Below are 15,491 nucleotides of genomic sequence, written 5' to 3'. Positions count from 1 at the left end.
CGGTACACAATATCGGGAATCGATTGCTCAGAGGCCCCGCGGAACGGATAATGAAGCCTGGCATCAAACCTATGCAGCGGTCCAGGAGGTGGGTTAGCTGCATAGTACTCTTTTCTTTTTGCACAATACGCCTGATCGGTCAGTAACCAATCCATATTTTAATAAAAAAAAAAAATAAATAAATAAATACTTGATTAATTAAAAACCTAGGGCCACAAAAATGTTTTAATACTAATTTCCACATCACCCAGAGAGGTATATAGCATATAGGATGCGTTTGGCTACAAAAAAAAAAATCAATCAAACCGGACTAGTGACTGACGTGCACCAGCGTCATGCAGTTCGGCCCGAGTTTCAGTCACTCTATGAGAGCGAAGGTCCATTTCTGCCACAAACCTCCAGTCGCTTCTAAAAAAGATAAACAAAATATAAATTGATATAATATTCGTAAAACAACAAAATGTAAAAAAAATATACATACAACTGGCGATGGGAGTGTGCCTTCAGCAGAACCACCGGTTGATGAGACGCTCCAAACTTGCGACTACGTCAGCCATGTCGGACCGCCGAGAGACTAATGTGTACAGGATGGCCATCCTGTACACATTAGGATGCACAAATTCATTGAGTACGGTCGTGTAGCTAACTGTCCCGGATATCGACAGGCTACCTAACTCAGCGTCACTACGTCGACCGTACTCGATTACCAGCCGCTTTATGGTGAACGCCGTAGCGGATGATGCAGGTGCACTCATCCCGCATTCGACGTTCACCAGTCTGGCAGCGGTAGTCAGCCACCATTCTGCTGCCTGCAAAAACATAAATTATTATATTAAGAGTATTGAAATGTTAACAAAAACAAGAAAAAAACAAAAAAAAAATCAAACAAACACTTACGTCTTCGGCTGTACAACACAACAAGTCGACGGTGACCGACGAAAAAATTTCGGCCAGTATAACCCTAACGAATGAACCAACTGGTACATGACCGAAAATCTGACACGGCAATAGTCGTTTGAAATCTCCGGCCCGTGAGGGATCATACCGGACGAAACCATCGTCGTCCCGCCGACTCTTCCTCCTGCCACCGAGAGCTATTTGGCGTCATGGAAATATAATAGACACTCTATTATAGTCCAGGTTCCGTGCCTCACCAAACGCAAAGAACCGGAGCATTAACTCGCAGTCAAAGACGCTCGCCAGCAACTACAACAGCAAAAACATAATTAAAACATTAACCTCACCTACCCCAGTAAGATAAACACGCTATAAACTTACACGATTGTGGAAGTGGGCCGTCTGCAACTCCACCACCAAGTCCACGAGCCGACTCAGTCTGTCCAACATCAAGGATTTGACATGGTAAGGCCAATCCTTGGTAGAACACACGAGCAACCCATTTGTAAGGCAAAACTCGGACATCCGAAAACCTAACCTAACCTGCAAAAGTATCAATGGCCAAATTATATAACATTATTATTGTAGAATTTTTATAGTCTTGTTATAATCAATCTGGACAATTTAGTAATTGGTATGATGTCCAAAATACTGGTATTTAATGAAAATGTATTGAACAGTGACAATTTCTTTAGCCAGGGTGACACCCGACAGGCACGATTTTCTATGGTCACCATAGAAGTTCAATACATTTTCATTATAAACCGATGTTTTGGGCATCATACTAACAATTGAATTGTCCGGATTGATTATACCAAGGCTCAAATTGTTAAAATTTATCATTACCAGAGTTGTTCATTGATAAAAAACAACAAACATTATACCAATTAGGTATATAAAATGTATTCATTAATATTTTATTTAACTGTAAATTCTACTATTTAACTAAAAGTTTTTTTAATAGATTATTGTCAGAGATAGAATAATGAATTTATATGTATCTGGCTCAATGACAGAACACCTACATATAATACAAAAAAAATTATTATTATTTATAAAAAAAATATCTATACATTAATTAGTTTTGGTCTTTGTAATACTTGTACCCCATTTTTATTTAAAAATATCTAGCATCTGAAAACAACTGGTAATTTGTTGTTTGTCTAAGTTTGTAATTATGAATAAATTATTTATTATCTATTTAATAAACAATTAAAATCAGTTAACTACACTAACGAAGAAAAAGTTTATGATTTTATTCATACACTGGAATTTAATTTTTACAAACATAACAATATAACATGTATTGACACCCTTTACTTATTCAATTACTGTAAAAGCATATAGTAACATTATTGTTCTAATATATACACAAACAATTAATATAATAATCATAGGTTAGCAATACATATTTAAGAAATTTTAATAAACCAAGTTTAAGGTGATAGATTCTTAAGGTAAATACGAATGAATACACTTTGTTTCTAAGACAAGGTATAAGTAGAAAGATACTGTATGTAATTGCTATGAACAAATATGAATACTTTCAAGCACATCGCCAAACAGGTGTATTACAAACCATTCATGTACCTCAAACTCTTTATTGAAGTAAAAGTTTAAAAGTACAGGTTAAACTTACGTTCAACTAAGTTGATTCACAGAAAAAATAATTAAAATAGTTGAACTTTCATACAACGTCGAACAGGCATATGCAATCTTTATTCAACTATAGTAATTACAACTTGGTGTTATGTACAAACGACTCAAATGGCGGTTAAATAACGGACATTAAAGTATTAAACGGTCATTAGTCACGATAGTCGGTTACATAAATAAATAAATTACGGATAAATAATTGTATGAATCCAGTACAAGGGGACAAAATGAATAAACACAAAATTCGTACCAAGACTGTTTCAAGCTCATACAGTTGGTACTTTTTTTTTTTTTTTTTTTGTTATCACATTTCTTATCACACCGGGAGAACTAGTAGGTACCCTTTTCGATTAGTGCGTTATCTATTATTTTTATTCTACATCTGATACCATCAGTCGATTCCGCGCGAAATTTTGAATAAGACAGTGTTGCTAACTCAATTTGACCAAAATGTGAGATATCTGGTGTTGCATCTTAAGTGACGATATATGATTTTCAAGCCTACATTTTTTTTGTTTGGTTTCCCAAATATTTGGGGAAAAAGTATCTTGTAAAAAAATTTAATTCAATATAATATAAATTGTATACAAATAATTCAAAAATAATATAGTTACTTTTAGAATCGGGGTTTATCGTCTTATCCAGTAATCTACCGTACTTCTGTTATTTTTTTTGTCCGTTATTGCCAAATGCTATATCAAATATGCAATCAATGAGGTTCGGTCTTTTACATTTTTTAGAAATTTCTCAACATGGTGTTCGTTTATTTTGTGTAATGGAATTTTTTTTGTATGTGCGATATACTCTTTTTTTTTTTTTTTTTCAGGTTTAACCGACGGCGCCGCGGGAATTGCTTTCGCATTACTTCCGCGACGCCGCCATCGTTTATTTGAAAACTACAAATAATTATACATACGCGGGGGGGTTGACGGGACAATCCCCGACTAACCGCCCCCTTAGATACATGACATGTTACTGATTTATTTAAAAGGAGCTTCCTCAGTCTTCGAGGGCCGACCGCAGTCCACCGCCCTTGCGTTCTCGTACAGGTCCGCCTTCGCGAGCCGACCGGAGTCCGCCGCTCTGGTGTCTCGTTCGGTCCTCCGATGCCGCGATCGTCGTCCCTCCCGTGGTGTCACAGGTGGGGGGATGAAGAACGGTGGTCGGTGACACCTCCGACGAGTCGCTGTTGCGAATTCGAAGAGTGTCTTCGGGCCGTTCTTCAGCGGTGCAGCTTCCTTGGCGCTCATGATCATTTCGACCATGGTTATAAACTCGCCTCTGTTTATTATAGCCTAGTCTTGTATTCTGCAACGCGCTGCCGGATCGTCTGGCAATTCGTCGTTCCGGGGGCCGCAGAGTATGTCCTCGACGTCACCGGCGTGTGGGGGTCGTCTGAGTATCGTCTCCATGCGGGCTCGTTCGTCTTCCCACCTGGGGCAGACGAACAGCGTGTGCTCCGCCGTGTCGTCCGGGTCCATGCAGTAAGTGCAATAACTGTCATCGGCGCGATTAAATCTCCGCAGGTAGCTACGAAAACAACCGTGCGCCGAGAGGACCTGCGTGTCAGGTGGTAACTCAACTCCATTGTATGTGCGATATACTCTAACCTAACCTAACCTAACCATATTGTCTTACACCTCTACGAATTCTAACTGTTGATACGCAGTCTCTTATTTTAGTTATTGTTTCTTGGTCTTTATATAGTTCCATAATCATTTTTCTGTCTCTCGGTACTATACCTTCTTGGTAAGTTTTTTCTACCATTTTAAATAAAATATCTCGTTTATTCCCCTGCAAACTTTCACAATTCGGTTGGTATTTCATCTATACCTACTGCTTTAATTCATTTTAAGTCATGGATTGCTTTGATGAATTCGCTTTTCATTATACTGAGTCTTCCCCGATACGGTACATCACTTCTATTCAAATATAATTTTCAGTTGTTTCATTATTTTCTTCATATAAGTCTTCTAAATATTCTTTACCAACCGCCACCACGGGCTAGACAGTGCGCCACCGTCGTCTCTCCCACCACGCCACAAAGGCACAAGGTGGAATGGGAAGACAAGTCGCGCCGGAGGCCGGACGAGTACTGACCGCCGCAGCTGTACAACTCCAAAACACAGTATCTGTATTTTTCATAATTTGATATGAAAATGATTTTTGTAAAGTACGTCAGGCCGCCAACTTAACTTCATCCTTATGACTTGAAACTTCATATCGTTATCAAGGAAATACATAGAATTCAATTTAAATCGACAAAATGGTATTTTTAGCAGTTTCATTAAGCTGTAATTGTAGATACTGTGTTTTGAAATTTATAGAAAAATTTGAAAATCCTATCACATTTAATTGAAAACACAGTATGTGTAAATTATATTTTTATATAAAAACTAAGGCCATTTAGGGGGGTATTTAAGAGGGGTGATGGGTCAACCGTCTCCTCCTAGATCTATATTTTGTATTCAATATTTTGAAAAATCATAAATCCTATTTATCAATCGGCAAGAAGACGTGGCATAGTGAAAAATCGAGTCGCCCTATTCCTCCTAGAATGAAGTCTAAGTACTCCCCTAACTCCAATGAACTAACAAATATTTAAATTGTTTTATAAGTGGAGTATTTTCACAAACTTGTATGAAAGTTAACAAAAACCAATAAACAGTTTTATATAATAATAACAGCAAAATAATATAAACAAAATAAATAATAGTAAAACATAATAAAATAATTGTAATACAATTAAAAAATTAAAACAAATATGTGTCACTTTCTTTATTACATAAAAGATATAATTTGAAAATACCTAGTCTTCAGGTAGAACAATTTTTACAGTTTTATATAATAATAACAACAAATATAAATAAAATAAATAATAGTAAGACATAATAAAATAATCACAAAGTACTTATTCAGTCTTTATTAAGTCTTATTCATAATCAGTTATGAAAGCATTACCAAGGTCCATCTCATCAACCAAATCTTCTGAAGTGGCAGACACTGGAAGATTTATCCAAAAATGTTTCCTGTTTTCTGGCATTACTGGAACAAGTTTGTCAATGATTCCTTTTTTTTTACTGAGGTTAATTCCTCTATATTGATCAATTTTTTTAGGAGCATATGTTTTAATGCCTTTCAAAAATTTTTTTTGTATGAAGTCTAAAGTCTTTGGCTCTCCATTAAAATCTGTCCTGTATTCCATAGAAGTCGATCCTCTTGTAAATTTGGCCATAACAACACTGTTAATTTTAAATCCATACAATGTATCTGTTTTTACATTGGTAGTCCTTTTTTTGTTTTGCCACTCATAAAAATCTTTCAATTCTAAAATATTTAAATTTTGTCGGCTTTGGGAAATACAATTCTTAAGGTCTTCAAAGTCATATATATGCCTTATTTGTTTAAATTTTTTTTTCAATGTTTCCATGCACCCCATCAGCAGTCATATGGGTATGACCCTTAGTTAGGTATTTCATTGTTACTGATTTTGTATTTTGAAATAATGAATTTGTTGAATTTAAGTTACATACCAATGCAGTGTATAAGGTCCAATTTTTGTTCTGGCCAGTGCAATTATCAGCCCAGAAAATAAAATCTTGTACATCTCTTTGGTTACTAATTAAAGCCAATATTGAGTCAGTTACATTTTCAGCTTTACACCCAGCAATGGCTTCATGCCAAAGTACACAGTGGCTTAAGGCATTTGGTTTTAATTGAGCAAATGTTTCATTAAATACCACTAGTCTACTGGTGAAAAAAGAAGATTTAGTATCTGGCATATTAGGAATTAATATAACTTTTTGTAAGTCCATTGAGTAGATACAAGTTGACTCGATACTCAGTTTAGAATCTTCCTTATATTTCGAAGTTGCTGCAAAAGCCTTGGCTTTATGGTTTTCCAAAAGTGTAGTATTATCTCTAATTTCATTCTCATCAGTAGAATTTTCAATTATATTTTGATAGGTAGAGCAATCTTCACATTTATCAATTGTGGGATTTTTTAAAGATATATTTAAATCCTTTATGACTTGTCTATAAAGCTCTTGAGAGCAATAGTTTTTATGTTGGGAGCAAAAATCATCATACATGGCTTTTACTGATAGTCCAAAAGGCAAGTACATTATATTTGGTGCATTAAGTCGCCTATAATGACTTACACATGGTTTGTACAGCCGTATATGATCAGCTACAATATCTTTGGGTATACAATTTTTAATATTTTGCTGTCCTCTATTTTCAGTAACAGATGTCATACAAAAATTACTGTTCATATTTTTTACTAGTTCTGTTAAAACAAAATCATTTGTATAGCCAAGAACATTTAGAAGAGTGGTCTTACATACCTGTACTTCATTTTTATTGGAGTCTGGAAGCTTATAAACCCTGGATTGTGACCTTTTTAAAGCTATCAACAGAACCCTCAACTGTTGTTCGACGTTTTACTAACTCAGCGTCACTACGTCGACCGTACTCGATTACCAGCCGCTTTATGGTGAACGCCGTAGCGGATGATGCAGGTGCACTCATCCCGCATTCGACGTTCACCAGTCTGGCAGCGGTAGTCAGCCACCATTCTGCTGCCTGCAAAAACATAAATTATTATATTAAGAGTATTGAAATGTTAACAAAAACAAGAAAAAAACAAAAAAAAAATCAAACAAACACTTACGTCTTCGGCTGTACAACACAACAAGTCGACGGTGACCGACGAAAAAATTTCGGCCAGTATAACCCTAACGAATGAACCAACTGGTACATGACCGAAAATCTGACACGGCAATAGTCGTTTGAAATCTCCGGCCCGTGAGGGATCATACCGGACGAAACCATCGTCGTCCCGCCGACTCTTCCTCCTGCCACCGAGAGCTATTTGGCGTCATGGAAATATAATAGACACTCTATTATAGTCCAGGTTCCGTGCCTCACCAAACGCAAAGAACCGGAGCATTAACTCGCAGTCAAAGACGCTCGCCAGCAACTACAACAGCAAAAACATAATTAAAACATTAACCTCACCTACCCCAGTAAGATAAACACGCTATAAACTTACACGATTGTGGAAGTGGGCCGTCTGCAACTCCACCACCAAGTCCACGAGCCGACTCAGTCTGTCCAACATCAAGGATTTGACATGGTAAGGCCAATCCTTGGTAGAACACACGAGCAACCCATTTGTAAGGCAAAACTCGGACATCCGAAAACCTAACCTAACCTGCAAAAGTATCAATGGCCAAATTATATAACATTATTATTGTAGAATTTTTATAGTCTTGTTATAATCAATCTGGACAATTTAGTAATTGGTATGATGTCCAAAATACTGGTATTTAATGAAAATGTATTGAACAGTGACAATTTCTTTAGCCAGGGTGACACCCGACAGGCACGATTTTCTATGGTCACCATAGAAGTTCAATACATTTTCATTATAAACCGATGTTTTGGGCATCATACTAACAATTGAATTGTCCGGATTGATTATACCAAGGCTCAAATTGTTAAAATTTATCATTACCAGAGTTGTTCATTGATAAAAAACAACAAACATTATACCAATTAGGTATATAAAATGTATTCATTAATATTTTATTTAACTGTAAATTCTACTATTTAACTAAAAGTTTTTTTAATAGATTATTGTCAGAGATAGAATAATGAATTTATATGTATCTGGCTCAATGACAGAACACCTACATATAATACAAAAAAAATTATTATTATTTATAAAAAAAATATCTATACATTAATTAGTTTTGGTCTTTGTAATACTTGTACCCCATTTTTATTTAAAAATATCTAGCATCTGAAAACAACTGGTAATTTGTTGTTTGTCTAAGTTTGTAATTATGAATAAATTATTTATTATCTATTTAATAAACAATTAAAATCAGTTAACTACACTAACGAAGAAAAAGTTTATGATTTTATTCATACACTGGAATTTAATTTTTACAAACATAACAATATAACATGTATTGACACCCTTTACTTATTCAATTACTGTAAAAGCATATAGTAACATTATTGTTCTAATATATACACAAACAATTAATATAATAATCATAGGTTAGCAATACATATTTAAGAAATTTTAATAAACCAAGTTTAAGGTGATAGATTCTTAAGGTAAATACGAATGAATACACTTTGTTTCTAAGACAAGGTATAAGTAGAAAGATACTGTATGTAATTGCTATGAACAAATATGAATACTTTCAAGCACATCGCCAAACAGGTGTATTACAAACCATTCATGTACCTCAAACTCTTTATTGAAGTAAAAGTTTAAAAGTACAGGTTAAACTTACGTTCAACTAAGTTGATTCACAGAAAAAATAATTAAAATAGTTGAACTTTCATACAACGTCGAACAGGCATATGCAATCTTTATTCAACTATAGTAATTACAACTTGGTGTTATGTACAAACGACTCAAATGGCGGTTAAATAACGGACATTAAAGTATTAAACGGTCATTAGTCACGATAGTCGGTTACATAAATAAATAAATTACGGATAAATAATTGTATGTATCCAGTACAAGGGGACAAAATGAATAAACACAAAATTCGTACCAAGACTGTTTCAAGCTCATACAGTTGGTACTTTTTTTTTTTTTTTTTTTGTTATCACATTTCTTATCACACCGGGAGAACTAGTAGGTACCCTTTTCGATTAGTGCGTTATCTATTATTTTTATTCTACATCTGATACCATCAGTCGATTCCGCGCGAAATTTTGAATAAGACAGTGTTGCTAACTCAATTTGACCAAAATGTGAGATATCTGGTGTTGCATCTTAAGTGACGATATATGATTTTCAAGCCTACATTTTTTTTGTTTGGTTTCCCAAATATTTGGGGAAAAAGTATCTTGTAAAAAAATTTAATTCAATATAATATAAATTGTATACAAATAATTCAAAAATAATATAGTTACTTTTAGAATCGGGGTTTATCGTCTTATCCAGTAATCTACCGTACTTCTGTTATTTTTTTTGTCCGTTATTGCCAAATGCTATATCAAATATGCAATCAATGAGGTTCGGTCTTTTACATTTTTTAGAAATTTCTCAACATGGTGTTCGTTTATTTTGTGTAATGGAATTTTTTTTGTATGTGCGATATACTCTTTTTTTTTTTTTTTTTCAGGTTTAACCGACGGCGCCGCGGGAATTGCTTTCGCATTACTTCCGCGACGCCGCCATCGTTTATTTGAAAACTACAAATAATTATACATACGCGGGGGGGTTGACGGGACAATCCCCGACTAACCGCCCCCTTAGATACATGACATGTTACTGATTTATTTAAAAGGAGCTTCCTCAGTCTTCGAGGGCCGACCGCAGTCCACCGCCCTTGCGTTCTCGTACAGGTCCGCCTTCGCGAGCCGACCGGAGTCCGCCGCTCTGGTGTCTCGTTCGGTCCTCCGATGCCGCGATCGTCGTCCCTCCCGTGGTGTCACAGGTGGGGGGATGTAAAACCTTCAATCTAATTGAATACAAGCTTGTATTGTACTTATAAGGCTATAAAACGTAAAAATGTAAATATATAAAATGTTCTAAGCTTAGGTATAAGGATTGAAAATGTAAAACAAGATTTCTCATAAGTGTTTTATACTTTAACCATAATATCTAAAAATAAGCAAACAGTTTCTTTTTAAAGATATTTTAAGTTCAAATTCGGACGAAAATAGATATTTAAACCAAAATTTGGTACCATAATTTTTTTTTGTAATTGTAAAATATTATTCGTGGGTACTTGAAGCTTTTAAAGTACTTATATTATTATATTTTATACATATAATCACTTTTTCAAATGCAATGTTTCGGCAAAAATCAATTCTACTACTCAAAGATTTGTTGTTGTTCACTTTATTCAATACATTTCTTTAACATAATGTTAGGTAATAATTATTGTCATTGTAATGCAGACTTAATACCGGGTTAATTAATATATATAAGATTCTCTTTGAACTGCTTGCATGGATGATAGACTCGAGTTCTGTAGATATGATATAGACTTAAACGTCATATTAAAAATATTTTAACTACCTATATTTTAGACTAAACCTGATTAATAAAATAATTAATTGTTATTATTTAATTTGTATCAGATATTTTTTCAGGTAAGTGATATACATACTATATAATAGTATGTTACTCTTATATATATTTATCTTTTTATAACTCAATTATGTTCATTTTTGCCCATTCAAACATTATTTTTTTTTATTTTACAACATCATCGTTCATTATCACATACAGTTATTACATTTTTTCTTAACCCCATGGCTTCTAAAAGTTTGTGCAATTTATGGAGGCTCAATTTCAAGAGACGGGCTTATTTAATAACACACCTCTGTACACCTCAGACTGTTGTTCAAGAAAATTCCAAATGTACATACCACATATTAATTTCAATTTTTTAACTTCTAGCAATACTTTAAATACTTTTATGTCTATATTTTTACATACAATTATATATGTATATATATTTATTTATTAAAATAGATACTATGGATGTAAGCCGCCAACCTGCACAACCACAGACATCTGCAATGACCAGAAATGATAATTGCCAGGAGGAAGTTGGTAGCCAGGAGGAGGATACTAGCCAGGAGGAGGATAATAGCCAGGAGGAGGATACTAGTCAGGAGGAAGATAGTAGCCAAGAGGAAGATAGCAGGCAGGACGACGATATTAATGATGGCCATGACAATATTTTACAATACAGATGTGACAAATGCGATTTAACATTCCAATACAAAAGTTGGTTCCTTAGGCATAAACAAATACATGACCCAGAATCTATACCATGTGAATATTGTCCAAAAATATTCAAAAGAAAAGACGCTTTAAAAGAAGACCTCTTTTATCATATTGGACGGAGAAATTATAAATGCGGTGAATGTGGTAGAGTGTTCGCTGATCGTAGAAATTTAATGAAACATAACTACAGCAAACATATGATTGGTTTTATTGAATGTTATATAATGTTTCTTTTAGGTACTAGATTCTACGTTGAGAGTAAATAACAAATCAAATAGATTCAAAGAAAATGATTTCCAACCCTACCACATAAATATATGCTGGTGGAAGGTGTGCTCGGACTCTGATGTTTTCAAGCCTTCAGATGCCACTTTAATCGACATTGATAACGTATTTGAAACCTATGACAACCCCAAAAACCGAATGTCCAAACCTAAACTGCAAACACGTTCTACCGGTAAATATAGCATTTCGACAAGGACGATTCAACGGCGTTCACCTCAGAGGTCAGAGGAACATTCTAAACGTAGGCCCGAAATCGAGAGTAATGAATCTCAGCCGTCAAAATATTATGCAGATCAGCCATCTTGATCACCATGTCGGGGGCCCCGGGCCATCAATAGAGTTTGTAAGTTTGAACAATAATTATTTTTTGCATCTTACAAGTACCCTCATCCGGCAAGCGACTGGAAAATTTTTATTTTATTTATTTATTTGAAATAAATGCCCAAGGGCATTTAGTACAGAATTATTAAATATTTACAAGTTTGATAATAAAAAAAAATCAAATGTAATATGTGTTAATATATTTACGTAGCGGGCTGATTTTAGGTGTTTGTGTGTTGTTGCATAGACGTGTTTACGGGAGGGGCCGGGTGGGCACTGCCCCCCCGGCAGACTGTGCCTAAAAAAAAAAAAAATGCCGGGATAAAAAAAAAGTCGTGCGGTGTGTACCCTGTATAGTACCTATAGATTTTGATTAATTGTAATTTTTTTAGTTACGCATTTATTAACTAGTGATTATAATATTGTGTTTTATCAGTTGATATTATCCAATTACCGGTTATAATTTCAAAAAATGTTTTTAGATATTTTACGACTTGTTGAAATAATTTAAATTTTGTCAGATACTCAAAATATAATATATTACCTACTGATTAGTTAATAGTTTTACAATTTGTATGTTGTTTACCTTGTATAATGGATGGGAAAAAAGTATTTTTATTGTTTTGACAATGGTTATACTTTTTGATCATAATTAAAAAATACTCCTATCGTTATGAATTTTGTAACAAAAAAAATGAATGTTTTTTCATTTCTAAAAAAAAATAGGTTTCACAATTTAAAAATTTGTTGTGCCCCCTCGGCTACTAAAGTCTGAACACGCCTATGTGTTGTTGTGTGTGTTGGTGTGTGTGTTATGTGTTGGTAGTTCGTGTTGATGTATGAAGGTGTATGAAGTAATGGATTTGTGTTTTTCCACAGTGTTGTTGGTAACTGAAACAGAAGACAAAAAACCAATTATATAAATTATTTGAATTTGAACTATAAAAAGTTTTTCTTACACTATGCTTGCATGGCAGTTGCTAAATATTCGTTTTTGGTGATGTTCATGATTCTGTGGATGGCGGTGTCATAATAATGTTTCGAAAGCGCTGATTTAATTTTTGGAAGATTTTCAGAGGTGTATATGGTTTTGTTATGGATCTGATGGCTGATGATGTATTGCTGATTTATTAAGGTAGTGAGGGTGAATTTTAAATTAAACTTAGTGGTGAAGGCAGATGGTCATGATAATTTTAAGACGGTTGAAAAGTGTATTAAGCTGAAAAAAATAGTGTTAGATATGTTGAATAATGTAATTAAATGTGTAAAATAAAATAAAAAAAGCCGTTTATACCTACAAGTTTACCAATTTATTTATTTTAATATTAATAAGTACAATTTTTTTTTTTTTACATTATAATTTATAACACTTTATTTCAAAAATGTCAAAAAATCTAAAAGCGTTTGACATCAAATTTTGTTACATTAAAGCGTTTTCATATTCCTGAATTTTCTTCCGTATATATTGTCTTTTGATTTTTGGTACATATATTAAAGGAACGAATTTTCCGTCTTCAAATTGTGATTTGAACGGGATCACTTGGGTTTTATCATACATGTAGTGCTTTCCTAGGTGTGGAAATTCAACCCATACGTTACTTTGTATGACACTATGTACTATACCAGCAAGGTAGGGTTCACCCTTTGACCTTGCCAGTACCTTAACTCCAACTTCTGGCTGCAAAGTATTGTTATAAGTTGACATAAACCATGTTAAATATCGCTTAACAAACCCAATTTTCATTATCTTCTTGAGTAGTGGAACAAGATGGCTGTGAATTTATGTGTTCTTGTGTCAGGTGACCTGGGGATGGCCGACATGATGCGCAGTCCTGTTGCATTGTTCCCTGATCGGTTACTTCTGTCTTTCCCGTTTCTCACATAGCTGGGTATACGTATTGTTGACGGTTGATCGAACAAGATGGCTCTAAATGCATTGAATTTTCTGTTGGGATGTCGTCTTCCGTCGCCTATGTGTTTATACATTTATTATTCGTGGGTAGTATTTTTTCCAGTCGCTTGCCGGATGAGGGTACTTGTAAGATGTATATTGGGTATACGTATTGTTGACGGTTGATCGAACAAGATGGTTCTAAATGCATGGCATTTTCTGTTGGGATGTCGTCTTCCGTCGCCTATGTGTTTATATATTTATTATTCGTGGGTAGTATTTTTTCCAGTCGCTCGCCGGATGAGGGTACTTGTAAGATGCAAAAAATAATTATTGTTCAAACTTACAAACTCTATTGATGGCCCGGGGCCCCCGACATGGTGAACAAGATGGCTGATCTGCATAATATTTTGACGGCTGAGATTCATTACTCTCGATTTCGGGCCTACGTTTAGAATGTTCCTCTGACCTCTGAGGTGAACGCCGTTGAATCGCCCTTGTCGAAATGCTATATTTACCGGTAGAACGTGTTTGCAGTTTAGGTTTGGACATTCGGTTTTTGGGGTTGTCATAGGTTTCAAATACGTTATCAATGTCGATTAAAGTGGCATCTGAAGGCTTGAAAACATCAGAGTCCGAGCACACCTTCCACCAGGGACGGATTGGAATTTCGGATCAGCCCGGGAAAATACTTTTTTACCGGCCCACTATTTGTTGGGAGATTGGGGGCGACTGGCAAGTGTACCTTACTGAAGATCCTCTTCCTTTACTACCACTTTCGTGGGCTTTACTGCTCTTCTTTATTGCGGTTTCCAAGTGATCTTTCATTTGAAAATCATATTTTGTTAAAAACAATGATTTCTAAAAAATTTCCGTGGTCAAAAAATGGATTAGCTAATGTGTGTGCTGCTTCAAATTAATTTTCCCTATAACTCAATCCACGTTTTCCTTTTTTATATAAGTTTAACAGCTTCAATCACTCTTGTAACAATTTCGCAGTTTTTTTTTTATCTCTTTCTTAGTTTCACAGAAAAGAAGTGAACCAATATCATGTTTATTTGAATGGAGAGAAAAAAGCTGATACACAATTTTTATGTACTGTGCTTTTATCATGTTCATCAGTTCGAATATAAGTATGACTCCATACATTTAAACCTTTAGTAAAATTATTACTTTCTGAAGAAAATGCAAGACACAGATAGCAGAATAATTGTTTTGTATTTTTATTGTAGGTTAACCATTTTCGTTCAGAGCCATTACTTCTAAAGAAAGCTTTTTGAAAATTAAATGGAGTTTCTTCATTTAATTTTAGTTTTTGAGGATGATATTTAAAAAATTGATTAAGCTGTGTAATTTTAGGTTTCTTGAATATATCTAGAGGGCCAAAATTAAAAAAATTACACATTTATCAGTTTGATAATTTACAAACTGCAATAGACACAAAGACACGTAGGTTATAGGTATCTAATAATGACCCAAATGCTCAAATTATTAAATTGTAATATAATATTTCAACAAATATTTTTTAGTTTAATATTATAAGTTATAATAATATTATTTACTTTTATAAGAATAATATGAATAGTTAAATATAATAATTTAATAGTACTTTTATAAGTAAAACAATAAATTACAAGATTTACTTCATCTAAAGTAGATGTTCCAACT

At 34.2% G+C, this 15,491-nt stretch overlaps 3 protein-coding genes and 1 pseudogene across 3 annotated transcripts; 1 reads left to right on the top strand and 3 right to left on the bottom strand.

The window, feature by feature from the left end:
• Positions 1-296: 296 nt before the first annotated feature.
• On the bottom strand, positions 297-1,422 carry LOC132951919 (uncharacterized; annotated as a pseudogene).
• A 4,363-nt stretch (positions 1,423-5,785) lies between these two features.
• Positions 5,786-6,647, bottom strand: LOC132937368 (uncharacterized). The gene has a single exon (XM_061004182.1). The coding sequence runs from the start codon at positions 6,642-6,644 to the stop codon at positions 5,958-5,960; it is 687 nt and encodes a 228-aa protein (XP_060860165.1). The 5' UTR covers positions 6,645-6,647; the 3' UTR covers positions 5,786-5,957.
• A 283-nt stretch (positions 6,648-6,930) lies between these two features.
• Positions 6,931-7,750, bottom strand: LOC132951910 (uncharacterized). Its single transcript, XM_061023974.1, has 4 exons — positions 7,607-7,750; positions 7,483-7,534; positions 7,226-7,422; positions 6,931-7,137 (listed from the first exon to the last, which is right to left on the bottom strand). Exons 1-4 carry the CDS (start codon positions 7,748-7,750, stop codon positions 6,931-6,933), a joined length of 600 nt encoding a protein of 199 aa, XP_060879957.1.
• A 3,323-nt stretch (positions 7,751-11,073) lies between these two features.
• On the top strand, positions 11,074-11,917 carry LOC132951905 (zinc finger protein Xfin-like). The gene is made up of 2 exons (XM_061023961.1): positions 11,074-11,475; positions 11,564-11,917. The coding sequence occupies exons 1-2, from the start codon at positions 11,074-11,076 to the stop codon at positions 11,915-11,917; spliced, it is 756 nt and encodes a 251-aa protein (XP_060879944.1).
• The last annotated feature ends 3,574 nt before the right edge of the window (positions 11,918-15,491 follow it).

Source organism: Metopolophium dirhodum, chromosome 1, assembly GCF_019925205.1.
Source record: "Metopolophium dirhodum isolate CAU chromosome 1, ASM1992520v1, whole genome shotgun sequence".
Lineage (NCBI taxonomy): Eukaryota > Metazoa > Arthropoda > Insecta > Hemiptera > Aphididae > Metopolophium > Metopolophium dirhodum.
This window is presented reverse-complemented; position numbering and strand designations above follow the sequence as displayed.

Bases quoted from the DNA above. Each gene is read 5' to 3' on its own strand.
- LOC132937368 (XM_061004182.1), bottom strand. From the start codon at position 6,644: ATGTATGATGATTTTTGCTCCCAACATAAAAACTATTGCTCTCAAGAG.
- LOC132951910 (XM_061023974.1), bottom strand. From the start codon at position 7,750: ATGTCCGAGTTTTGCCTTACAAATGGGTTGCTCGTGTGTTCTACCAAG. The intron at 7,423-7,482 runs GTGAGGCACGGA...GACGCCAAATAG, and splicing joins GCTCCGGTTCTTTGCGTTTG to CTCTCGGTGGCAGGAGGAAG. The intron at 7,138-7,225 runs GTAAGTGTTTGT...ATGTTTTTGCAG, and splicing joins TGTGTTGTACAGCCGAAGAC to GCAGCAGAATGGTGGCTGAC.
- LOC132951905 (XM_061023961.1), top strand. From the start codon at position 11,074: ATGGATGTAAGCCGCCAACCTGCACAACCACAGACATCTGCAATGACC. The intron at 11,476-11,563 runs GTGTTCGCTGAT...TGTTTCTTTTAG, and splicing joins AATGCGGTGAATGTGGTAGA to GTACTAGATTCTACGTTGAG.